We start from the raw sequence: 23,796 nt of genomic DNA, 5'->3' as shown, positions 1-23,796 counted from the left end.
AAAAGAATATAATAATTATTAATTAATAAATTTCGACGGTAAATTCGTATATATTTAATACCTCCCTCTACCCCTCTTATTTCTATAATAAATTATATACCTTTTTTATTAACCTTCGTTCGTTATTATAATACTTATACTTTATTTACGTAAATATTATTTACTATAAATTCACGAATTTAATAATTATATTATTTCGAAGCTTAGGAATTATAATATTAGAGTAATTAGCCGTATAAAGTCTACTTATAGAGTTATTAAACGCTTCCTTAAGAACCGTTTCGCTTCTTTTAATTAATTATACGATTAGATCTATTCTATTTACGCTATTTAAAAGGATCAGTTTATAATGAAATTGAAAAAAGTACGGCAAACCTTTTTATATAAATATAAAAGAGTTAAATTCTTTAATAAATTACTATTACGGGTCTTATCCTTCTCCTTTAAATTAATATAGTAATAATACTACTACATATATAACAATTAATTTAAAGACCTAATATAAACGCCGTATATTAATTATATAAAGCGATTTATAATATAATATAGTCTTCCTTACAAATACTTAATATTAGAATTACTATAGCAACGGCTATAAAAAGGGTTAATTATTAGGGACATTAATAAATACTAATAATTAACTTTAAATAAGAATAATAAATTAAATAAAATTTAATAGCGTAATTACAATAAATTATTTCGCTTCTTTATTATTATTAATATATAATTAACGTTCTACGCTTATAGAAATTCAAAAACCGACTCCCTTACCTAACTGCTAATAATAAACCTTTATACCCGACCTAAATTTAAAGGATTACTTATATAGAGTACTAGCGTATGAAATATTAAACCCGAAAATCTACGAGGCGAGCTAATTTAAAATCGGTCAATTATATAATTAATCTACCTAACCCGCTACGCCTATCGACCGCGACTAATATAATAATAACTATATACTATCCTATAATAAGGAGCTTCGCCAGCTAATATAATAAAATACTTAGAAAGGAGGGAGGGCACTAACACTTCGTCACCAACGCTAATCTCGTATTAAAAGGACTTAATAATAAGTAAATTAAATTATACGAAAGGATTTAAATTATATTATTACTAAAGGCATAGTTCGATTTATACTAGTATTAACTACGCTAATATTTTCTCTAATATTCCCGCAAACGATTCTAATTCCTTCGCCCTCGACTTTTTATCCCCTAACCCCCTTTTAATGATTAGCACCCTCTCTATCTCTCTATCTCCAAATTTATTAATAATTACTAATTTAATAATAGCCGTCTTATGGCTATATACTAATTCCTACTAATTTTAACTAATTTAATTATAGGGTATTAACGCTTATTAAATAATTAATACTTCGCCTAGAATAGAATAACTCTCCCCTTTCTAATTGATAATAAGGAAATTTATAAAGCTAAATTATATTAATAATATAATATAATTAAATTCTAATTAATATAGGACGGCCTTTAATACTTCTAATATATTTATACAAATATATAGGAGCTCCCCAATACCCTCTCCAATACTCTAAGTAATACTTTGGGTATAGGCAATACTTACATAGCAAGTATCAAAATCAAAATAAGTACGTATACTCTAAGCATTTACAAGGCGGGTAATATGAGGGATAGTAATTATACTAACAGGAACCGTATCAATACCCTCCGTAGTAGATAAGTGATTGGATTAATAACTCTAAATAGCTTCACGTAAAACAATAACGACGACGACGTAGATCTAGTGATGCGCGGGCACTAAAGTAGCGGTATACAGTATACGCGCTTCTAGTGGCTAGGCGGCTGGCTAGGCTTACTCAGCGATAAAAGTAGATTGCCTACGCTGAATACCAAAAGTGCCTACGCTAAATACCATTTTCGTTTCTAGTCCTGACGAGTAAGGAAGGGCGGCATGAATACAAGTGCTTGTCCTAACTCCTTCCAGATGAATTGTTGAGAGAATAGGTAACAATCTGGAACATTCTCGATGCTTAAACCCCCGGCAATAAGCAATTCATCATCTTCTGCTCCTGCGACGACGTGATGCACAGCGTCATCGCAAGTCGATAAATGGGTTTGAGGACGACAAAGGACGAAAGCAAGGGGCCCGCTTGAAAAAAGTGTAACGGCGTTGATTGGTCGGTACCTTGCATATTGCCCGGATCAATCCACTTTCCCCCTGGATAAGGGTCCTTCTTTCCTTCTTGAATAAAGACAAATGCGAACAATGACAACCGTCTGGCTTCCACTTTCCAAAATAATGCAACCGCAACGACTAAGTCCAAATCTGATGGGGTATCACAGAATCTGAGGGTATCGATACTTTCATAAGTCTTCATTCGCTATCACGGCCATGCCGTTGAATTGACTGACGCCTGACGGACTCCCCCGAAATGCTAATTTGGAGCAGGTGGGGTCTCGGCTACCGGCATCCTACCCTTCTCGCACGTCGCCGTCATCCCCACCTCACCATTTTCGCCCTTCGGATGGGTCGAACGGTCGTGGATCGAGCGGCGAGACCGTTGTTTGGGGGATTTGTGAAGACTTGAAATCGATCTTCGATTGGGCCGATAATCGTCGCATGTCCATCTCGAACTGCCCATCGCGACCCAGCTGTAGCAAGCTCTGCTGGTCCATACTCTTCCTGTCTGGAAGCTCATCTAGAAATCGCGAAAACAACTTGTTAGCGGGCTGACAATAGGAACCCAGGAAAGGGCAGGCAATGAACCACATAAACTTACCAAACACATTCTCCAACACCGACACAAAAACAAGCAGACCCAACAACGCAGGAATAAACTGCCCATACGACCACTCCAACTCTGAATCATCCTCCATCCACCCTTCTACATGCATCCAAGCTCTCAACCCGACCGACGACACCAGCGACGCAAAGCCAACGCCAATATTTGCCAACAGCATAACAGTCCTCAAGCCCCACGACCACCGACTCTTCCTCGCTCCCTTCCCGCGCCATCGATGCGCCGCCATCGATAAACCCGCCGCAATCAAAATAAGCAAACTCATCAAGAACAGCGCCTGTCCGTTTGGATGAGAATACTGGTTATACCCATCCACCAACTTCAACCCCTCAGCCAGGATCGCGTGCTTGAAGAAACACTGCGCCGGCAAGATCTGCAAGGGCGTATGGTCCGCGACCGAGGGCATCCCCTTGCCTCCGACGGATCGACTAACAAAAAACACCATGCCGGACAGGATGAGGTTGGTCAAGATGGTAAGGACGCGCAGGCCGTCGGCGAGCAGGCGCTTGCGATGAAAGTACTTGCAGTGGACGAGCAGGGCGTTGGCGTGGGTGACGGAGCAGAGGACGAGCCACTGGCCGATAAGGTTGAGGTGGTAGGTCGAGAAGGAGCACCAGGTCTTGAGGGCGGCGATGGAGGTGGCCATGCCCAGGACGAGCTGCTGGTCCGACCACGAGATCAGGATGGTGTCGGCGATGTGCCACCATTGCTTGGCCGAGTGCTTCTCATGGTCGCCTTTGTGACCTTGGCCGAAGATCTCGTGGCATTCGAGGGAGTGGATGAATAACGACAGTAATGTCGAGGCGGCGAAGGAGATGACGAAGCCGACTAAGGTCTGTTACATAGTACACATTCAGCGATTGTAGGTCAAAGGTGGGTCAGATGACAATGATGATGACGACAACAGCAAAACAAACAAAACATATGCTTGAAAAGGAAAAAAAAGAAAAAGGGGAGTGATAGAGTAAAAAAAGGCATATCAACTTACACCAACACCTGCTACATCCGAATTGGGTTCTAGATACTGCAACTCATTCTGGAGCGCGACACTTGTAAAGCCCGGTATGCCGTCCGCTATTGTACTCGTATTGTCACGAAAGCCGACAATGGAGTAGTCGCAGTGGTAAGATTCGCCCCCTTTTGGGGCGCAGGTTGATAAGTGGGAGCCCATTGACCGAATTGACGACGACCGTAAAACGACGACTCACTGCCAGAACAAGAGCGGCATGGATGCTGAGATATCAGGGCAGGATATGTCAAACGAAACGCGACCCAATCCACTGATGTGCTGCTCAAAACGAAGGACTTTTGTGAGAAGGATTGGAGAGAAATTGCGCGGCCATCAGAGCGACAGTGAGAGAACCGGAGGGACTGAAGGGGTAGTGCCTGGGGAGGAGGTTCAGCGCCAGGGATTGTCAGGTACCAAGCAATGTAATTTTAAATTTGGCTGACCCTAGTCCACTTTGGTCCGCAGTGAGCAGGGTATGTCCCCGTCTTGAATTTGATCCCTCGTGGCCATCCGAGAGTCTAACTTGATTGAGCTTGCCTATTGACCTTGAGCAACATCCCCTGGTCCTGGTTGTGATCACGGACATGGGCATGATGTGCAGACAACCGCGGGATGGATGGCGGAGGCGGATCACCCAAATCCATCACCAACGGGCGGACAAGACTGACAACGACGGCGTCTATATTCATCACCAACTTGCAAGCCGCACTTGGGAAAAGTGACACCTTTTTATCTATGTAGGTGAAAGTACCCGTTCTTCCATGTAATAGAACCGAGCCAATGCAACAAATACTGACAATACGTACATACAAATTGCTCTGATAGCATAACCATAACAGACCATCAGAATGAGCAGCCAAACGCTTGGTATCTCGCCGGACCCTTTACGGTGCTTGCAATAATGCGAAAGAAGGCAAATCCATTCAGAAAAAAAGCCATCCAAGCTCACAAGACCATGCGCCCCTTTTGCAAACGCCGTAACCGATGCCCCAACATCCTCTTTGTAAACATCCCCCGACGTGGCTCAACTGGGGGATAAAAGTCAGGATAACCACCCCTTCTCACTATCCTATTGGCCCTTCTTGGATAGAAGCTAGGGTAAATGTGTCTCGAGACGTTTCCATTCACTCCCGAGCAGCCATCATACCCCCTTCTCATGTGGTCGTAATTCTGTACCCGACCGATTCGTTCTGCTCGCTAGCAGAGTTGCTGTCGATCAAGTCCATCCTATTCCTTCTTGACAACCGTGTTTCCCCTTGAAATACCAGATGGTCCGCGAGGGGGCTCGCGAAGTGGCGTATTACGGGGGCTGTAGTGACTCGAATCAGGGCGACCGGGGTAATGATGATAGACCGGCGGCGGAGTGAGCCTTGTACGTGCTCCAAGAGGCGAACGGGCCCGGTAGCTAGCAGAATTGCTAGAATGGCGGGTCGGGGGGGAGCGTGATCTGGCGCGGTCGTTCTGAGTGTCCTTGGAAGGGCTTTGGGAAGGCCTTGTAAGACGAGCCCCCATGGCTAGTCCCTCGAAAAAGGCTTTGCAAACATCAGGACGATCGGCGTAGTTGGGCACCGAGGGCCCAATGTACTTCTGAAGCATGATCAGAAGCTTGAGCCGCTCACTCTCGTCGGTAGTGCGGCTCACAGCAACATCCGAGCTGTTTGGCTCTCGCTTGACTAAGGCCCAGTTTTGGCGAGAGTTGTTCTGGCGAGAGTTGTTCTGGCGAGAGTTGTTCTGGCGAGAGTTGTTTGTTGATGTGGCCGAGGACCCATTGGCATGGTTGGTCGCAGAGGCCTTGGAAGACGCGGTTGGACGGGACCAGCGCTTCAGTTTTCTCCAAAGCTCCGAATCCTTCAGCGCCTTAGCTGCAACAGCCGCCTTTGCCATGTGCTCTCCAATATACAAACCGTCAGATTCAACAATGACGTCTTGGAGCTTAACGTTGAAACTGCACTTGCCGCCCACAATTCTACCCAAAACCCATTCAGGGTTAAACCCAAGCGACTGACATCTCAATGACAGTGTCTGATTAGCGCTTACATCATAGGAGATTGGAGCCTTTGGCGCCAATGAAACCTGAGGCTGGTCCTTCTTCGGTCCCTTCGGAATGTTACCAACTGGGTTGTTGGTAGAGGGGCGGCTCGCGGTGGTGATGCGGGTTTGGAGGGTCTGGTCATTTGCGCGACCAGAGGATCCAACAGGAGGTTTAGCCACTGCAACCGTGGCTATGTTTGCCTTTGCCTTGCCGGGGGCCTGCGATCCCCCAAAGCCCCCGTGCACATCGTCCTTCACACGCTCATGACTCTGCGAGAAGAAAGTATTGCCAGCATGGGATCGGAACACTGGCTGAGAGCCGCCCCAGCTTCCCGGGGCAAGCGGAGTCTTTATACCCACCAAAGGATTGGCCAGAACAGAGTTCTTGAACCGATCCTGAGGTGTTCCCGGCACGGGCTTTGGCCCGGCCGGCACCTGTGAATGGAGGAGAGAAGACAAGTGATTTCTGATGCCCGATGACTCTTTGACGATGTCAACCTTTCTGGGCGCATGGCGAATGGCCAAGGGCCCTTTGTTACCGCCATTCAATGGCGAACTGCCGGCGGTGGGGGTGGAAGCGATTTCACCTGGCTCTGAGACCTTTTAGTATTGAGAGCACAAAAAGAAAGCAGGGTATGAGCGGAAAGAGGTAACAAACCAAGCTCGCTGCTTGAACCACGGTCCGAGGAGCGCAGGGGAGTGAGATTCTGGAACGTAGGAGCAACTTCTGTGGTGGTTAACCAAAGGACTAGAGGGAATGAGCGTGATAAAGGAAGCAGAGGAATATCCCGTACCGGTTCTCTCCCTCCTGACCGACGGGAGCGACGTCTCATTGCCGCTGCGCCCGGTTGATAGTGGGTATGGCGCGGGCAGCTGGGCTAGCAGTCTGTCAATTAGATCGTCGTCTGGCATCTTCGTGATGGTGTTGTCTGTCACGCTTCTGTCGTGTCGCGTCGGGAAAAGAGTCCTGATTGCTAAGACGAAGACGAAGGAATGGTGATGGAAACCGATGTGCCGAGAGGAAGCCAGCTCAGATTCTGGAAGCAAGGTGGGGAAAAAAATGATGCGAAGGTTCGGTAGAGATTAGGAAGGCGCTGCCGTCCTGACGTCGCTGCCCTTTGGAATCACAGGTTGCACTGGCTTGTAAGGAAGGTACGAGGAGTGACCGGACAACGAAAGACCGGACGGGGGCCAGGCAGGAGAGTGGGACCGGGTCTGAAATCAACATGGCGAGCTCGGCAATGACTGTATCGTGACCTCTGCCTAGCAAGTATCAACCCTATCCTGTTCATCCTCAGCTTCGCACGATTCAAACGGGATCCAGCCGAACCCAGCCAAGCCCACGGAACCAAGGATAAAATCCGAGGACATGCTCAGGATAAACGTGGAAGCATCAAGTGGAAGATCCAGCAACGCCACCATCCTGTGTCATCAACCTCACATTCACAACGAGACCTGTGTTTTCTGCCTTCTTCTCCTCGTAACCCGTGACTCGAGGACAATCTAGCCCAGGTTTCGTCGTGCGTCATTGCCTCCCAAACCCAAGCACCATACGAGATTGTGTCTGGCAGCCTCAAGCCCAAAGGGCCTTGCAGCTTCCATCCGGTGGACACTGAACCCTGACAACTGCCCGGTCTCCCCGTGCCCGCAACCAAAATAGGGGGGCTCGATCTGACTTCCGAACAATAGGTCGCAGAGACAAAGTGATGGCTATGCATCGTATGCACCACGGAGAGCCCCTTCAGTTGTATCGGTATCCTTGATAGACGGGAAATGTAACAAGAGCAGTCACGTATCGAGAAGCTAGACCATATTTAAGGCGCCCTTGGTGCCAGAGGGCATGTGCACGACACTGGCTGACTGGTCAAGCCCCGGGGCAGCGGATTTTCCATCAGTATCTCGGGGAAATACTAGCCGATCAGGCATACATCGTTCGTGTCGAAGAAAGTACTCGGAAGATGTTGGGGCTTTCCAGAGCCGTTGAGAAGACAAGGACTGGTTGTTCAAGAAACAGAGCCTTCGCACTTGAGTTAGGGCTGTGGTCGCTGCCATATATAAACGATGGGATAGGATCCATGCCAAATGCGATGTTCATGAGAAAGGAAGGAAGGAAGAGATTCCAGTATCCGCGCGATGCCGTACGGGTATGCCATCCAAGTTTCCTTTTAGGAGATGCTGTCGTCGAGTTAAGATGTCTTGGCGAAGTTGACAAGATGCTCAGGCATTCCATGTCAAACGTCGGTTCCTGCACCGATTGGCTAGATCTTGTCCCGCAGTGGGGCCGCTCCAGTCGCCGATGACGGCCCCATCATCATCACCGACGGCGGTCATACGTTCTTTCGCCCGCGGTGCTCAGTTGCTGAACTTCCTCGTCCCAAAAAAAAAGTATTCCCATTTGGCAACTAGGAATGAATCGATGAGGATAGATTTAGTCACAAGAGTATTTGACTGGGGAACAGGGATACCTCCAGATATCGAGGATTGTTGTTGAGGATCAGGGAGACGACAGCTCACTCTTCGTTTCAGTCATGGCGGGTTGCCTTTCGGTAAACGATATACACTTGGGGATTATAGGACAAAAGGTCAAAGTACTATCATGATATTGACGTGTTGTTTGGGGACGATCAATGGCGATTCATCAGCAATCGTCGGTGTGACGTAAATGACTTTGAAGCTATCATTTGTCAGCATCAACACCCCGCCGTTATGATGAGGGGGAGTTGGCAAAAGGCTCCACCCAAGCTATCGCTTACAAGTACAACCCTTAAGTACTCAAAACAACAAAACGAAACTCGATAATAAGCTTTCCTTGCTTCTTCATACCACTGTAATAGCATCAAGTCTTTGCCTGAAATTCACACTATCGATCAAACCATCATGTCTTCAGCAATCGTCCTCGGCGCGACCGGTAAGCCATTCCTACGTTCATCAACCCTCATCAACGCATGAACTAACCACGTTTCTCCCTCAGGAATCACCGGTCGCGAGATGGTCAAAGAGCTGGCCGCCCACCCATCCCAATGGAAGACCATCCACGCCCTCTCGCGCTCCAAAAAGGAGGACTTCGGAAGCCCCTCCGTCCAGCAGCACCACATCGACCTGCTCAACTCCGCCCAAGACATGGCCAAGGACCTTTCATCCATCCCCGACCTAAAGGCCGTCGAGCACGTCTTCTTCTGCGCCTGGCTGCAAATGCCCACGGAGAAAGAAAACGCGGACGTCAACGGCGCCATGCTCCAGAACTTCCTGGACGCCCTCGAAATCACGGGCGCCACCTCCAAGCTCAAGCGCATTGTTTTGGTTACCGGTTGCAAGCAATACGGCGTGCACCTGGGCCAGGCCAAGAACCCGATGCTCGAGTCCGACCCTTGGTTGCGCGACGAAAGCAGGTGGCCGCCCAACTTTTATTATCGCCAGCAGGACATCCTCACGGCCTTTTGCGGTGAGGGAAGCAAGCACCCGGAGATCAGCTGGACCGTGACCTACCCCAACGACGTCATCGGGTATGCTGCCGGTAACTTCATGAACCTCTCTACGGATGTGGGCATTTACGCGGCTGTGAACAAGGAGCTTGGTCGGGATCTGGAATTCCCAGGTTCGGAGATTTTCTATACCAAGTTCGACTCTTTCACCAGCAGCAAGCTGCACGCGCAGTTCTGCGTGTGGGCGGTGCAGGAGCCCAAGACGGCGAATCAGGCGTACAACGTGTCGAACGGCGACGTGCAGAGCTGGCAGGATTTGTGGCCTAGAGTGGCCAAGCACTTTGGGATGAAGGTTAAGGCGGACCAGTTCGCTTCTCCTGGTCCCAAAGATCTGGCGAATCTGGTCCAGCTCACCGAGAAAGCGCCGCAGCCGATCACGATGATTGCGAAGGAGATCGGGCTGGAGGGAGCGGTTCCGCCTAGTGAGCTGAAGCAGAGGATCAGTTTGGTGAAGTGGTCCAAGACGGAGGAGGTGAAGCAGGCGTGGAACAGGCTGGCGGAGAGGGAGGGGTTGCAGAAGGATTCGTTGGAGAAGGCGACTTGGGCGTTTACTGACTTTATCTTGGGGAGGAACTATGATGTGGTGATTAGTATGAGTAAGGCTAGGGAGGCTGGGTGGACTGGGTACGTATTTCTCCGCACTCCTCTTTTTCTTCCACCATGATGGGCATCTGCTAACGTTAGACCTTTGTTATTTCAGATACATTGATACGTGGAAGTCGCTGTCGGATACTTTTGGCGAACTTGAGGCGGCGGCTATCCTCCCCAAGACTCATTGAGCCAGCAACATGTGATGTTGTAGGTAAAGTAGATACAAGCTCTAAAATGCCGCTTGTCGAAAGAATGAAAGAATGAAACCAAGGGAGGACATGTTGTCTACCGTCTTGACATCGAGCGGTAAGAGAATTTGGGTGTAGCAAGACACCGTGAACACTCCGTTTGATATCATCAGTCAGCTGCATGTTTCAATGAAAGTTGAGTGCCGGTGAATAGCAGAGCACAATCAGACATTAGGAAATGCATTTGACTGAATTCGTACTCTGGGTATGTACACCAGGAATTGGTTAGGGTTGGGTATCTTCCATCGTCCATCATCTTCCCTCTTCCATCTTCTTCAACTTCCCAGTCATATTAACACATCATGACTTCAACCTCATCTCGCCAAGAATCACCGTGGAATCATCGCGGAATCATCGCAAAACACTAATCACTCGGTTGCTCCCTAGCAGTCTGCAAACTACCCTTCAACCAGCACCGATGCTTGTTGCCCTTGTCACCGTCCAGATACCCCCAAGAGCAGCCGGTACACCTCTCCATGGCCGCACAGGCATCTATACACTCGGCCATATTGCCGGCGAGAAAGTTGCCGAGGTCGTTTGCGGTGTAGTCCACTCCACACAGGCGCAGAAAGTCTTTCGCTAGCCCGGGGATCCTCTGCATCGTGTTGTTGGCGGCGGGACAGTCAGAGTATGCTGTTGGTCTTGGTTTGTTGTTTGACGACGAGGTTGTGCTGCTTGGGGTAGTTGTTGCGGTTGAGACTGCCGTTTGAGAATGACTGGGAATGATCGAGGAGCTGGGGGAAGGTTTAGGACTGCTTGATATAGGAAGGGCGGTTTGTGAGCTATTATCAAGAGTTAGCAAAGGTAAGGGCGCTGCAACGACTCCACAATAAGTATGCCGTACCTTGATGGTCCAGGTGCTGTTGTACTGGCCGACAACTTTGACGACCTCGATAAGCCAACACCAAGGCCCACACTCAGGGGAAGCACAATAGCAAGCACTATCACCGCTATAATGATCGCCCACAGGACGCCTCTTCTGATTCCCCATCTCTGTTGATATCTGCCGATACAGCCTCGAGAGTCTTCAGCCGGCGGAAGACTGCCGCCGACCGTAGACCGAGAGGCCGCATAACTTCCCTTCTCATGCTCATCGTTTTGTTCTGGCGGCGTTGGTGTCCCTTCACGAAAGAAAGTGTACTGAGAGTCTTCTGCGTTATCGCTTGTATCGTTCCCTCGCTCATCCTCCCGATCATCATCTGCCCAGTACACCTCCGGGGCCTTCCCGGTTTGGTCTCTGACTTGGGACGAAGACGATCCCTGAAGATGCGATGGATCCATTGGAATCGCTCCGAGGCTCTAGGTTTGTGGTGGGTGGGCTATGAGAACCCTGAGGCCATCTCGCTCGCTTGTTGCCGTCCTTGAAGATGTCTCGTCTGTTGCCGTAGGGGATCGGCACCTGTAGTGAACTCAAGATGATGCTGTTGGAATATGTCGCCGGTGTCGTTAGATTGCGCCGTAGCGCATAAACTGAAGAAGAAAGAAGAGAAGGAGAAATCACAAAGACCATCCGAAACGACAGACAAACCATCACTTGATGAGCACGGTTCCAGGCACCTGGGCTGTCAATCTTCTGGAACAGGCGTCCGCCAAGGCCTACCCCGAAGTTGCATTCCCTGTCCGCCGCAATCTTGCGAAATTGCATCGCGACTTTTACGCTTTGACCCTTTGCCCGATCGGGAGTGATTTAATTGCCAAGGTGACATCACATGTGGGCTCTTTCCTCTTCTTGCCCTTCGCCGGCGCCGCCAGACTCCTTTGCTGTGCATTCGACCGATTTTCAGCTTCTGAAATCTCAATGATGAGACGGTATACAAAGGACATGTAAGTATAGCATATGTGCTATAGCAGATGGCTATAGCACATATCATTGTGTGGTCCGATCGTGCTGTGCTGTCTGCAGAGAAGAACTGAGCGTTGAGGCTTGTGGTCCTAGACCAACAATGCAACTGACAATGTCGATGTGGATGTGATTTATGGGTTTTCGGGATCTGCGAAAGATAAATGAGTGCAGCGGAGCAGACTCCAGTCAAGGCATTCTGATACCTGAAGTCCCGGTTGCCATCATCGCTCATAAAGAAGTCAAGAGGACTGGGTGGCCGAGAGTGAAACAGACCCCGAGCGCGCCATGAGAGCAAAACCCATTCCACAAGCAGGCGGATGGTAACAAAGTCCGGTATCATGTGTGAGAATGCAGAACAAACGAACCATTGAACATGAGTATAGGAGAAAGATGATGGATTACCAAGCGCTCTTGGCAAGGAATGACCATCACTCCTCAGTCGTCAGCGGCTTTGACTCTTTGGAGCCTTCCAGTTCCGTGGGTTTCTCAGTAGGTTTTGAAGACTCCGGCTCAGATGAATTCTCTTCCGATGCTTGCTCCGACAACTTCAAGCCTTCCAGTGCTTCAGCAATGTCCGATGTCTGCTTCGATGCCTGGGGGCTTTCTGACAGGGCCGCTTTCCGGCTGCTTGGGATTTTAGGAGCGTCATCCCCCTTCCGCCAATACATGGTCGTGCTGGAAAAGATGTAGTTCATGTCGGGGAAAGGATACTTGGTGTAAGTGGCATCCATCTTGGAAATGGGACCAATGAACTCCTTGAGGCTGGGGTCAAAGTCGATGACCCTTTCCCATTCATTCAAGCCACCGCCGATGAATGCAGTTGGGAGTGTCGCCAGAGCAAGGTAGTAAGTACGAAGCTCCATGTGAATGCCATAAACCAAAGTCTGTTCATCGACCATGGGAAACGCATCTGGAGTATCGGCAACTTGGAACCCAAGTTCGACACAGAAATCCTTGTCGATCTGAGTGAACATGGGCTCCTGGATGACACGCTTGATTTTGTGTTCACATTGAGATTCTGTCATACAGCATCAGCAACTGAAATTTCATATGGCCACAACCCAATGAGCTACCGACCTAGGAAGTCCACAATCGCGCAAAAGGCCGCGGTCTGCATATGAGCGGTTCGCCTGGCCGCAAAGCTGCCATTGCTAGGATCATATGGACCGGGTCCAAAACAGATGGCTTTGGTAATGGGTGGATGGTTGGACTCGGATAGAGCTGTGACAAGTAGATCCTTCAGGGTCTTCCAGCAATCCGATATCTGCCACTCTTGCCTGGCCGTGTCGTGATGCCTGTGAATGTCGCTAACTGTGAATTCGGGGTTTGGATTTGGTCGGATTCCCAGCCCGTTCTCCTTGCTCTCATCCACATCCGTCTTGGGCTTCGGTACATGCCGTATGCGCCCGCGCTTCCGGCTGACTTGACTCCATTCTCCGTCTTGTTGTGTCATTGTTCGAGTTCAAGTGGGATGTGTTGCAAACATTGGCGACTGCCAGTTGGCATCGTGAAATCTGACGCGGGACATGCGATAGGGAATGGATTCTGCCTTATCGGCTTACCGCCTGCCGTTTTGGAGAGTTGCTGACAGAGCCCCCCTTGAATGGCCCAAGCTTCCCTTAGGAAGAGCAGCCCACAGGGGGAAACTGCTCCTGTCATTCAGTGGCCCTTTTTGCTGTCGTGAGCTTCCCGAATCCCGTCGTCCTTTCCACGATCCCGTTATTTCTGCCCGGAGGAGGTGCGATCAAGTCGACTCTCACAGATCTATTTTTTCTCTTCCTCGCACTTAAAAACAGGAAATCATCTCTGCCGGCGGCGATGGGTGGCTTACTCTCCCGCTACAACTGGCTTTTGGGCTGCCACGGCTGGGAAAGCTGACGCTTACGGTCGCACCACAACCCATCAAAACACCTCAAGATATCATCCCCGATGCAGGTCATCATTAACTGCCCTCCATCTTCTAGAAGGCGTCTCGTACCAAGGCTTGCGGACCGTTGCCGTTTTGCAAGGTGGACACGGGGAAGGCGTAGCGCGTAGGAGAGCAGATTGTTTCCCGATACCGACGGAACCTCTTTAACTGAGGGCTTCTGTGTATCACAGGGCTCACAGCGCCTCGCGATGGCTTCAACCGTTTTCATTTGCCTGTGAATGCGACATTCAAGCACCCAAGAACACTGCTGACCTTCACACTTCACAGTGGCATCCAAGTCCAAAGACAAATTGGAAATCAACCGCCAAGAACTGTTGCGGAGGTAACCACCAAGTACACCAGTTCTGGCCTGTGATTGGACGGTTCCCCGACTTTGGCGCTTAACTCTGAAAAAGAATTGGTTGGATCTTGGACGACGGATACGCCAACGGATCACACTGTTGATCGACACTTAAGACCGAGCTGTGCCTTTTTCATTCTGAGAGTCACTCAAATGCCATGAAAGGAACATGAATAGAGACAACTCATGTTTGATCTCATCGTTGACTCTCTTGAGACTCTGTATGCAAATCCCACGATGTTCGATGCCATTGAACGGAGCATGGCAAAGTCCACTCAGCGAGGTGGTAGCGGCCGCTGGTCAAGTGTTGGTGATAGCGTGCAGCACCGGAGGACGAGGCTTCAATCACATTGGCTGGGTCTTTGACATGAGTTTGCTCCGTCCTAGCGAGTCGCCTGCAGCACCGAGGCGGGAACGGCGATCCCATTGGCTGGACACTCATGATCACTAACAGGGGCCTCGACCTCTCTTCAGCCGTTTTCCCCTGTTCTCTCTTTTGCCGTCGTGAGATTCTCTCAACCTTGTGAGGGAAAGCGTGTGCCGGACTGGGGGCCACATCCACTGGGCAGGGGGGCAAGGCGGGACTCAACTCGCTCCCGTCACCCACACACAAGGGCCCCAGTCCTGTGTGCCGACAAGGCCTGGGCGGCTGCGGCCTGGCTGGATAGGGAACACAGGATGGTTCGCATTGGTTCACGCCGTGAGATATACCTACCTGCCATGACCCGGCTAGTCATTCCTTCGGTCTCTCTCCGAAATCCTTCCCTCTCGTCGGCCAAAAAAACCCTTCGATATCAGTCCAAATATCTGACCTGAGACGTCCATCAACTTCAACTCAGTTTCCAGGACATCGCAGCTATCTTGACCAGCATACGCCAAGTACGGTCAGACATCTTGGGTCAGCACGAATTCAGTCGACAGCGTCACGAAAAGCTAGTGTAGGAAACTTGAAAGAAGAGGAGGGCTCGACTTTGGTTTCGGAAGGGAGGAATATCTGAAGACTCCGGTCCTTCAAACACTCGACTCGATCTCATACACACACATCACTAGTCAAAATGCTCACATCAACACTCCTCGCCCTCGCCAGCGCGGCGCTGGCTTCCGCCCACACCGTCATCACATACCCCGGATGGAGAGGCAACAACCTAAAAGACAATGAAGCATTTCCCTACGGCATGCAATGGATGTATCCTTGTAAGTCTCATCCCACCCATCAGTCCAATCAGTCCACATGTGCTCCTCAAACATCATCCATCCCCATCCCCATATCACGCAACAAACCCCAACTAACCATAACCCTCTCTCTTCTTATAGGCGGCGGTCTCACTCTCACCCAAAACCGCACCTACTGGCCCACAACAGGGGGCGCCATCTCCTTCCAGCCAGGCTGGTTCCAAGGCCACGCGACAGCTTTTATCTACGTGAACCTAGGCGTCGGCAACGACGGTCCCGACGGCAGACCCAAGAACATGAGTTTCCCCATGGTCTCTCCCTTCCAGATCATCGGTCCGGGCAAGAACCCGTACCCGGGCACCTTTTGTTTGCCGCAGGTGTCGGTCCCCGCCGGGTTTACGTTCAAGGAGGGCGATAATGCGACGATTCAGCTTGTCGAGTTGGCGGTTCATGGGGCTGCTTTGTATTCGGTATGTTCCATGTTTTTCCTCTCTCTCCTTTTTGGTCTCATTGGCTACCTATGTTGAGGTGCTCTACTGTACTGGCTGGATTGGTGATAACTAATACGGGATCAAACTAAACTAGTGCGTCGACATCACCTTCGTTCCCCCCGGTGACCCGCGCGTCGCCAACGTCAACGAGTCCAACTGCTTCAACAGCACCGACCTCGGCGCCGCCGACTTGTACACCATGAAGATCCTCGAGGCCGGCCGCGACAACTTGGCGGTCACCAACAGCGCTGCCGCCTCGGTTGCAAGGATGGCTGGTTGGGTTCCTCTTGTTGCTGGTGGGTTGTGGATGATGCTGCTATAAGCTGGAAACATCGATCGACGTGGATGTTTGGAGGGAACGAATAGGGCGTTTTGACGAAGCGATAACGACCGAAAAAAAGGGGGATGATCATTCTCAAACCCCAACCGCCGACTGGGAAAGCTCGGCTGGTTGGTTAGCTGACTTGAGATGAGATAAGATGAAATAATGGGAGGAGAGATCACAAACTCGTTTGTATGGCTGTTAGGCCCAAAGACAACAAACAACGAGAAGCAAGATGTATTTTTGGGTATACGAATGTCTACTAGGCGTTTATTGGGAGGAAAGAAGGATGGATTTGGCATTCTTTTGTTACAGTATTCCCCCGGCGCGGGCGACGGCAGGCGCGCGTTTTCACTTCTTCATTTCTGTCGATTTGTATATACCTCTTTTCTTTCTCGTCCTCTGTTATTCTCGCGAAAATGAGATGATCGAATTTTGAACAAACCTGATACGGATCACCGGGCGTCTTTCTGAGAATATTGCAAATGGAATGCTTTGTCTGACGCGAATACCTTCGAATTCTCCAGATTGGCATCACAATGACATTGTTTCGCAGTCTGTGGGTTGACCAATGTTGTTATTTTCAATTTTGAGAAAGGACCTTGGTCACAAGTTTCACTCAACTATTCGTCTCATCAGCCGATCGCACCGTTTGCTCACATCGGATGATCGGTTCGGCAACAGCCGGGCGCCTACTCGAACATGTCACCAAAAGATACTGCAACCGCCATATACGTGGCGAATTAAGAAGGACGTATTGGCGAAAAGCCCCTAGATGTGGTAAGAGTTCAAGATCATCTGTATACTGAACGTGCTCAGCTCTACGCCGGCTAGGCTCACTGGTGCCATATGATGACTGCATTAACCACCGTCAAGTAACCCCTTTCTCCTCAAGATCCCTTGCTATAATGATATCAGAACCACGCATCAACTCCTTTCCGACTTTTTCACGCCCGAATATACGCGAGACACTCCTGAGCAACGTCCTTGAGGCGCTGCTCCTGAGTCTGCCCGATCACCGGAGTCAACCAAGCATCAACTCCCTGCTTCTTCGCCTCCGCTACCGGCTGTGGGCCAATAGAGAGAACCATGCCGAGCGCCATGAGAGCGCGGAACAAGACTTCAGGATCCTTCTGCTTGCGCACGGTTGCCTCGACAATCATGATGAGAAGAGCAATCTCGTCCAAGTTCGCATCCAACTTCCTTTCCCTGTAAAATAGGCAAGCAAAGTTGAAGGCCGCCGAAGTCAGGGCAACCTGGAAGTTGTTGTTCTCGGCGCCAATCACGCCCTTGTCCCCGTCGAGACCGACAATGTGTCCCATAAGGGAGAGGATCTCGCCAGCTTTGCTGGCTACGAGCTTCCGGCCGTCGTCAAGCTTGAAGAGGTTGACAATGGTACGGAGAGCCATCATGACGCTGTTAGCATTTGCCTTTGTTGCGTCAAGCTTGTTGGCGACAAAGTCGCTTAGTGAGCTGTCTGCAGTTACAGTGTCCTCCACGTCAAGCGCTCCTCTGACCGCAATGTCGATGATGTCGCCATAGCGGTCGTCTGTGATGGAAGCCGCGGCGGGCCAGGCGGCAAGACAACGGAGAATATCTAGCGCTGGCAGCCTGTCGGCGTACGGCCACTGGGTGATAAGTGTGAGGAGGATGGGTTTCGATGCGTCCAAGTTGGTCAGCTTTCCGGCGGCAGAAGCTGGTTGAAGCAGCTGCTTGACAAGTTCCTCAAGAATCTCGACGTTGTCGGGATTCATCGCGATATGCTTGTTCCCGGCCTGGATATGTTTGGTGTTGAGCGTCTTGAGTCTAGCCAGAGCCGGTTCAAGTTTACCATTGGTCAAACTGAGGAACTCGGTATGCGGCAAGTATTTGGGTCTCGCAGGTTGACTGTCCTGGCCAGGGATATACCGAGCGTCGGTGCCGTAAGGGTCGCTTGAGGGGGCCTCAGAGGTCTGTCCTAGGGTGGCACCCTGAGTATTTTGTGTGATGAAGTTGGCGACGTTGTCGAGATACGAGATTGGGAGTTCATTATCACCAAGGAACTTGGTGGCTGCGTCGTACGGATTCTGCGACAGGTTGTAAGGGAGCTTAAGCGGTGGCTTGCCGTCCTCAATATCCACATCAAAGACGTAGTCGTACTCCTTACCATTGTACGACACCTTTTTCCCACTGCTACCAGCAGAATCAACGACCGTTCCGACGTGGATCCACTGTTGTTGGCCTGCGTAACATGTTAGCTTGGTTCACAGACTGAGGGCGGGCTGGATGCACTTACCCATGGACCATTGGTAGGCGCCAATGGTGCCATCCTCCTCCCTAATCATCTTGATCTGACCATCCTTGGTCCCGGAATTGGTTTGCATCCAGTCCTTGGTATCAAGCTTCTCCTTGTTGATATTAGAGCCGACCTGTTGCTGTGGGATTGCAGAGTTCCGGACGGACTCTTCGAACTGAGCGATGGTTTGGGCGTCCGCTGTCCGGTCAGCGCTCCGGGTGAAGACACGAACCATATTGTCGCTGGCACCGGACACAATGTCTCCATTTTCGGGACAGACGGCAACAGTCCACACTGAGATGGCAGGGTGTGTAATAGTCTGGATGCATTCGGAGCCCCTCCAGATTCTCAAAGTGCGGTCTTCTCCAGAACTAACAATTTCGCCGGTAGGTAGGGCGGCAAGTGAGTAGATGAAGCTGTCATGGCCTTGGAGATTTCCCACCTCTTTCCCTGACAGCTTCCACAGCCGAATGACGCTATCGTTACCGGCACTGGCGAAGTCAGCACCACTGGGGTGCCCCTTCAGACCCGAGGGGAGCTTACACAATGCGCGCACAACATCACCGGTACTGAGGGTGCGTGAAGCCTCGATTTCGAGGCCCGTGGCGCCTTTTAGTCGGAATATCCGCACGTTATTGTCTGCGCTGCCGGTAATAATTGTATCCGCGTCGTATGCGAGAACAGTCCAGACACCCCTATTGTCCATGTTATGGACGAGCACATGGGCCATCTCCCAGGTAGCAGTGTTCCAAACGATCGCTTTGCCATCCCAGCTGCCAGAAACAAGCCATTTGCCATCGGGCGAGACGTCGAGTGTGCACACATTGTGACCATGTCCAACTAGCAGTCGCTCGGCATTGATATCGGCTGTCGCATTCAGCTTCTTGACCTCTATGATGGGCTCGGCGCCGCCTGAAACAACCAGGCCGTCGGGGTATTCGCCAGAAGGTGGGATGAAGGTGAGAGAGTTGATGTAGCCATGGCCTTGGCTAACGATAGTGTCGTCGAAGGGTGACTGGCTTGTCGCCTTGCGCCAAAGTCGAACAGTGTGGTCTCGGGAGGCAGAGAGGACGACGTTAGCTGCTGGAAAGCTAACTGCCCGAACCTGGGTGACGCAAGTGTTAGCTTTGAATGACGGACCTCTTTGTCGCCGTACTAACATCGGATTCGTGGCCCTTTAGTTGGGCTGAGAGCTTGAAGTCCTGCACCATCGTTGTTGTTGACGGGACCTCGGCCGATGGTGATGGGTCGAAGATGGGGGCGGGGCTCAGTAGTGGCGGCGAGCGTGCTCCTTGGAGGTAAGTCGACGATGGGACAACGCAGGCGTAAATATAAATCGTGGTTTCGTGCTTGAGCAGGTTGAAGGCGAAAATAGCAGGTGAATGGAAAAGAAAGGGACGCGCTTGATTTGTAAGAAAGCCGATGGTATACTAATGTTGGGAAAATAGAAGGAATGGAATTGGGTCGAAGTTCCGATGGCAGGAGCGGTCCTCAGCTTCCTCCATACGGACCTGACAGATGACGAACTGGAGTTGCGGATACCGCCCGTATCGATATCGGCAGGGGCGGTTGGCGGGGCACCGCTGTTGTTGGACGTCGACGCACCTGGTAGGAGGCGGGGGAGCTTGAGCCACTGATACCCGGGAGGTTCGTCTGGTCAGACCTTCCCTTGCCCTCTGTTTACAAAGTTGAGGTGACTGAGCCTCACCTGCAATCACGTTTCATCTGGACTGTCTGCCCTTCTAGTCTGATAGTTCTGGGGTGTGAAGGTATTGTAAAGGGTTACGATTGTGTACGCCTTGACTTGGAAGCTCAGATTGACTTATTATCACAGCCGATTCACCACTCGTGTCACTAAGCCCTGTAATTTAAGAGTACGTAGAGGTATCACCACAGTGTATTTACTACGCAAGTATTCGGGACATTAGCCCTTTCACTGCTTTGACGATAAACCTCCCTGGTGTCGTTGGTTCCTTCAATTTCAACTGGCGATAGATCCTGGGGCTGTCGTCTCATAGCACCAGCACCAGATACGAAGCCGCAACTTCTCGGTGGGGATATTGGGCATGGATGCCTGCCTGCCGGTGGCACTTTCAGCGGGCAGTCCCTGGACTCCGCAGGGGCACCTGTGACGGAGGGGACACCCTGACGGCAACCAGGTGCCACCAGTGCATCGCCCCCGGCCGTCGCAGCTAGAGCAACGCCAAACTCATTCTTTCTCCTCTTTACTCCTCTACGCAATCCCATCCTTACTCTTGACGGCGCCACGAGATATGACAACCACTCTGGCATAATCTCTCCATTTCTTTTCCGGTTGAACATTTGACGATTTTGGGATCTTTCTCTTCACGACCGTTACGCTTTCCATTCCTTTGTCCGACTCTTCGACTCGACTTGCGAAACTGACGATAGATTTGCCCCTCCTGGCTTTTCTCTACACGCCGTCATCACCAACGTTTTCTACGATACTCTAGGCCGCCTCTCCACGCATACTCCTCACTAATCGACGGGACTCACCGTCTCCATATCCGCTCCAAGGGACGACCACCGTTCAGGTTTCGCATATCCTGCTTCAGTCCTTACATATCACGACATCACGATCCACAATGACCGAACCCGCGCGCCGTCAGACAGTCCCTTTGACCTGCCATGGCCACTCGCGGCCTGTCACCCACTTGAGCTTCTCACCGCTCGAAAAGGAAGATTCCTACTACATGATCTCTTCTTGCAAAGGTACGCACGCGTCTTTCATACATGATCACAGTTACTGACGTGGCTCTTCCCTACAGATGGCAACCCAATGCTCCGCGACGGCCAAACCGGTGATTGGATTGGCACCTTTCTAGGACACAAGGGAGCTACATGGCAAGCAAGGCTTAGCCCTGATGCATCGACCGCTGCGACCTCGTCTGCGGACTTTAGTGCCAAGATTTGGGACACCCACACCGGCGAACTGCTCTATGTCCTCAAGCACGACCATATTGTCCGCGCCATTGCCTATCCTTACGATAACTCCGGACTGCTGGCAACTGGTGGATACGAAAAGAAGCTTCGCATCTTTGACCTGGCGGATCAGAGGCCGGCTACTTCCCCATCAGCCACCAGTCCCGAACCAGTCACGATTGACGCATCCAAGGCCTTTGAGATTGGTGAAGGGGTACACAAAGATATCATCAAGTTCATCGTTTGGGCTCGCGACCCCAACGTTATCATTACCGCGTCCGGAGATACGCTACGCTGGTTTGATCTTCCCTCTCGCCGCTGTGTGCGCGAGGCAAAGCTGGAAGGCGAGATCAAGTCTTGCGAGCTGGTTTCCCTCGCGCCTTCGCACAGCGCTCCCACCGACATTGGCGGCGGTCTCCCTGTCCTTGCGGTAGCTGCGGGCAAAACCGCCTACTTCTGGGGTGGAAGCCGGGCTGAGGACGAGCTCAAGAGGATCACGCTTCCCCATGGAATTGCTAGTGTTGGGCTGGACCTGAAGGGCAGGAAATTTGTTGTTGGCGAGGAACCGGGTACTTGGGCTCGCGTCTACACCTGGGATGAGGGCAAGGAGATCGATGTGCACAAGGGCCACCACGGTCCCATCTGGTCCATTGCGTTTTCTCCCGACGGCAATCTGTATGCAACAGGGTCTGAGGATGGCACAATCAAGATGTGGAAGAACTGCGACGGCTATTACGGGCTCTGGCGCGGGGGTGTATCCGGCAGTGGCACCGACTAGGAGAAGAAGCATCAATGCCCCGATTTAGGCTCAGCGAAGGAGCACTCTTCCACACAGACGACGGGTGTACTCAAGGATATCACCAACCAAGGCGTTGCTGCGCCTGGTGTTCCTGATCTCCTCAGCTTTGAGGCTCCGGTCACAACCGCCGTGAATCCTCACTCTGATCTACTCCTCAGCTATTCGCCAAACAAGTACGATAAGCCACTGTCACCCGTCCGTCTGAGGCGTCACGCCAACAAGGCATCTCCTCTCAGGTTTGAGATTGATGTCGAGTCGCCCTCCGATACCAGTTCCGACCTTTTGCTCAGCTATTCACCGAATAAGTACGATAAGCCCTTGTCGCCTGTTCGTTTGACACGTCATTCCAGACTGGTATCCAACCTGCGTTGACCTGTGTTCGGAATCCCACAGAGAAAGCGCCCGTACCTTGGGTTGGGGCTAGTTATCTCTAATTACGCTGTGTTGTTTCGACAACATCTGGGCTGGCGAGGTCTTCTAAGGGTATAGCTGTTATGCCGAGAAATACTTAGTGCGCAAGGCAGGCGAGGAGATCATGATTATAGATGGGGTGGACTCTAATATCGGCAGATAGACTGCCCCGTATATGGGGGTTTACGTGGGATTATCCTATCTTATACCATGCTGGTTATCATGCTTTGCTCATTTATGTTTACCAGGTCAGGGGTGAAGATGGTGAGGGGGTCATAATTCGTTGGTCTAGCCCACTCGAGGCTCGACTACAACTTGAAATATACCAAATAACCAGCAATCCGTGTAGTGTTCCGAGCCAACGTGATGTTGCCGTTGGTGTGCAGTTTCACAAGAGGGATGTGGCGAGTTTCAGAGACACCTGATCGAGCAATGACCAAGTCGGCATATTACATCATCCAACTGCCACACAATAAACTGTTTCCCATTTGTGGTTTTACCCTACATGGTCATGCCACTGGACCATTCAGTTGCCAATTGGCATCCGCTCACGCCGCTTTGACTCACTTGCCGGACAGGTTGTGTGAAAAATAAATGCAATGCACATACGCCGAAGGACTACGGAAGTCCGTTGCATTTATTTCTCACATATCCTGGGCCCGGGCTTGTGTAACACTCCTTCCCCAACTTCAAGGGACAGCATCCGTTTAAAAGACGAAGGTGCCCCCAACTTTTCCATCTCCAATCTTGAGACAAACCGATTCACTTGACACGACATCCTCTTCCGCCCTGAAGTCACTCCAATGCTATCATAGCATTTGCCAAACACATAATCATACTAGACTGTCAATCTTTCATTTCCCCACCATGGGTCGCAGCTACGACAAGGCCGCCAGGGCCACCAACATCGAACCTCCCTTGCAGTGGACCGACCAGACCACGCACAAGTATTGCGGCAAGACAGACCGCGGTCGCATCGGCAAGCCAAACAAAGCCCAGAAGTGCGACGACTGTCAGGCCGTTAAGGCGCACCAGGCCAGGCAATCCCAGAGGGATACGGACATTCGCCGGCAAGAGAAGCTGGAGTGGACTCTCAGTTACGATTAACTGATCGCCGTTGATTCCGTCT

At 50.8% G+C, this 23,796-nt stretch overlaps 10 protein-coding genes across 10 annotated transcripts; 4 read left to right on the top strand and 6 right to left on the bottom strand.

Annotated features, from left to right (window-relative positions):
• Positions 1 to 2,483: 2,483 nt before the first annotated feature.
• On the bottom strand, positions 2,484 to 3,950 carry B0H65DRAFT_438840 (uncharacterized protein; the record flags this gene model as incomplete). The annotated part of the gene is made up of 3 exons (XM_062825389.1): positions 2,484 to 2,677; positions 2,759 to 3,614; positions 3,768 to 3,950. The coding sequence occupies 3 exons, from the start codon at positions 3,948 to 3,950 to the stop codon at positions 2,484 to 2,486; spliced, it is 1,233 nt and encodes a 410-aa protein (XP_062686990.1).
• Positions 3,951 to 4,746: 796 nt separating this feature from the next.
• B0H65DRAFT_53237 (uncharacterized protein) lies at positions 4,747 to 6,961 on the bottom strand. Its single transcript, XM_062828957.1, has 3 exons — positions 6,614 to 6,961; positions 6,478 to 6,543; positions 4,747 to 6,406 (listed from the first exon to the last, which is right to left on the bottom strand). Exons 1-3 carry the CDS (start codon positions 6,729 to 6,731, stop codon positions 5,016 to 5,018), a joined length of 1,575 nt encoding a protein of 524 aa, XP_062686989.1. The 5' UTR covers positions 6,732 to 6,961; the 3' UTR covers positions 4,747 to 5,015.
• A 1,562-nt stretch (positions 6,962 to 8,523) lies between these two features.
• Positions 8,524 to 10,292, top strand: B0H65DRAFT_53010 (NAD(P)-binding protein). Its single transcript, XM_062828919.1, has 3 exons — positions 8,524 to 8,727; positions 8,791 to 9,925; positions 10,002 to 10,292. The coding sequence occupies exons 1-3, from the start codon at positions 8,697 to 8,699 to the stop codon at positions 10,078 to 10,080; spliced, it is 1,245 nt and encodes a 414-aa protein (XP_062686988.1). The 5' UTR covers positions 8,524 to 8,696; the 3' UTR covers positions 10,081 to 10,292.
• A 91-nt stretch (positions 10,293 to 10,383) lies between these two features.
• B0H65DRAFT_53131 (uncharacterized protein) lies at positions 10,384 to 11,692 on the bottom strand. The gene is made up of 2 exons (XM_062828940.1): positions 10,985 to 11,692; positions 10,384 to 10,922 (listed from the first exon to the last, which is right to left on the bottom strand). Exons 1-2 carry the CDS (start codon positions 11,419 to 11,421, stop codon positions 10,505 to 10,507), a joined length of 855 nt encoding a protein of 284 aa, XP_062686987.1. The 5' UTR covers positions 11,422 to 11,692; the 3' UTR covers positions 10,384 to 10,504.
• Positions 11,419 to 12,560, bottom strand: B0H65DRAFT_52995 (uncharacterized protein). The gene has a single exon (XM_062828914.1). The coding sequence runs from the start codon at positions 12,321 to 12,323 to the stop codon at positions 11,706 to 11,708; it is 618 nt and encodes a 205-aa protein (XP_062686986.1). The 5' UTR covers positions 12,324 to 12,560; the 3' UTR covers positions 11,419 to 11,705.
• On the bottom strand, positions 12,190 to 13,628 carry B0H65DRAFT_53024 (uncharacterized protein). The gene is made up of 2 exons (XM_062828922.1): positions 13,061 to 13,628; positions 12,190 to 13,001 (listed from the first exon to the last, which is right to left on the bottom strand). Exons 1-2 carry the CDS (start codon positions 13,434 to 13,436, stop codon positions 12,412 to 12,414), a joined length of 966 nt encoding a protein of 321 aa, XP_062686985.1. The 5' UTR covers positions 13,437 to 13,628; the 3' UTR covers positions 12,190 to 12,411.
• Positions 13,629 to 15,006: 1,378 nt separating this feature from the next.
• On the top strand, positions 15,007 to 16,370 carry B0H65DRAFT_53017 (uncharacterized protein). The gene is made up of 3 exons (XM_062828921.1): positions 15,007 to 15,447; positions 15,568 to 15,896; positions 16,012 to 16,370. The coding sequence occupies exons 1-3, from the start codon at positions 15,309 to 15,311 to the stop codon at positions 16,237 to 16,239; spliced, it is 696 nt and encodes a 231-aa protein (XP_062686984.1). The 5' UTR covers positions 15,007 to 15,308; the 3' UTR covers positions 16,240 to 16,370.
• Positions 16,371 to 16,901: 531 nt separating this feature from the next.
• Positions 16,902 to 20,189, bottom strand: B0H65DRAFT_452533 (PUL domain-containing protein). The gene is made up of 3 exons (XM_062826106.1): positions 19,675 to 20,189; positions 18,515 to 19,619; positions 16,902 to 18,460 (listed from the first exon to the last, which is right to left on the bottom strand). Exons 1-3 carry the CDS (start codon positions 19,723 to 19,725, stop codon positions 17,187 to 17,189), a joined length of 2,430 nt encoding a protein of 809 aa, XP_062686983.1. The 5' UTR covers positions 19,726 to 20,189; the 3' UTR covers positions 16,902 to 17,186.
• Positions 20,190 to 21,120: 931 nt separating this feature from the next.
• Positions 21,121 to 22,628, top strand: B0H65DRAFT_414710 (WD40-repeat-containing domain protein; the record flags this gene model as incomplete). Its single annotated transcript, XM_062823933.1, has 3 exons — positions 21,121 to 21,247; positions 21,304 to 22,209; positions 22,270 to 22,628. The coding sequence occupies 3 exons, from the start codon at positions 21,121 to 21,123 to the stop codon at positions 22,626 to 22,628; spliced, it is 1,392 nt and encodes a 463-aa protein (XP_062686982.1).
• A 906-nt stretch (positions 22,629 to 23,534) lies between these two features.
• B0H65DRAFT_415776 (uncharacterized protein) lies at positions 23,535 to 23,774 on the top strand (the record flags this gene model as incomplete). The annotated part of the gene is made up of 1 exon (XM_062824004.1): positions 23,535 to 23,774. The coding sequence occupies one exon, from the start codon at positions 23,535 to 23,537 to the stop codon at positions 23,772 to 23,774; it is 240 nt and encodes a 79-aa protein (XP_062686981.1).
• Positions 23,775 to 23,796: the final 22 nt, after the last annotated feature.

This window comes from Neurospora tetraspora (assembly GCF_033439725.1).
Source record: "Neurospora tetraspora strain CBS 560.94 chromosome Unknown B0H65scaffold_1, whole genome shotgun sequence".
Lineage (NCBI taxonomy): Eukaryota > Fungi > Ascomycota > Sordariomycetes > Sordariales > Sordariaceae > Neurospora > Neurospora tetraspora.
Note: the sequence above shows the minus strand (reverse complement) of the source record. Positions and strands in the feature narration are given on the sequence as shown.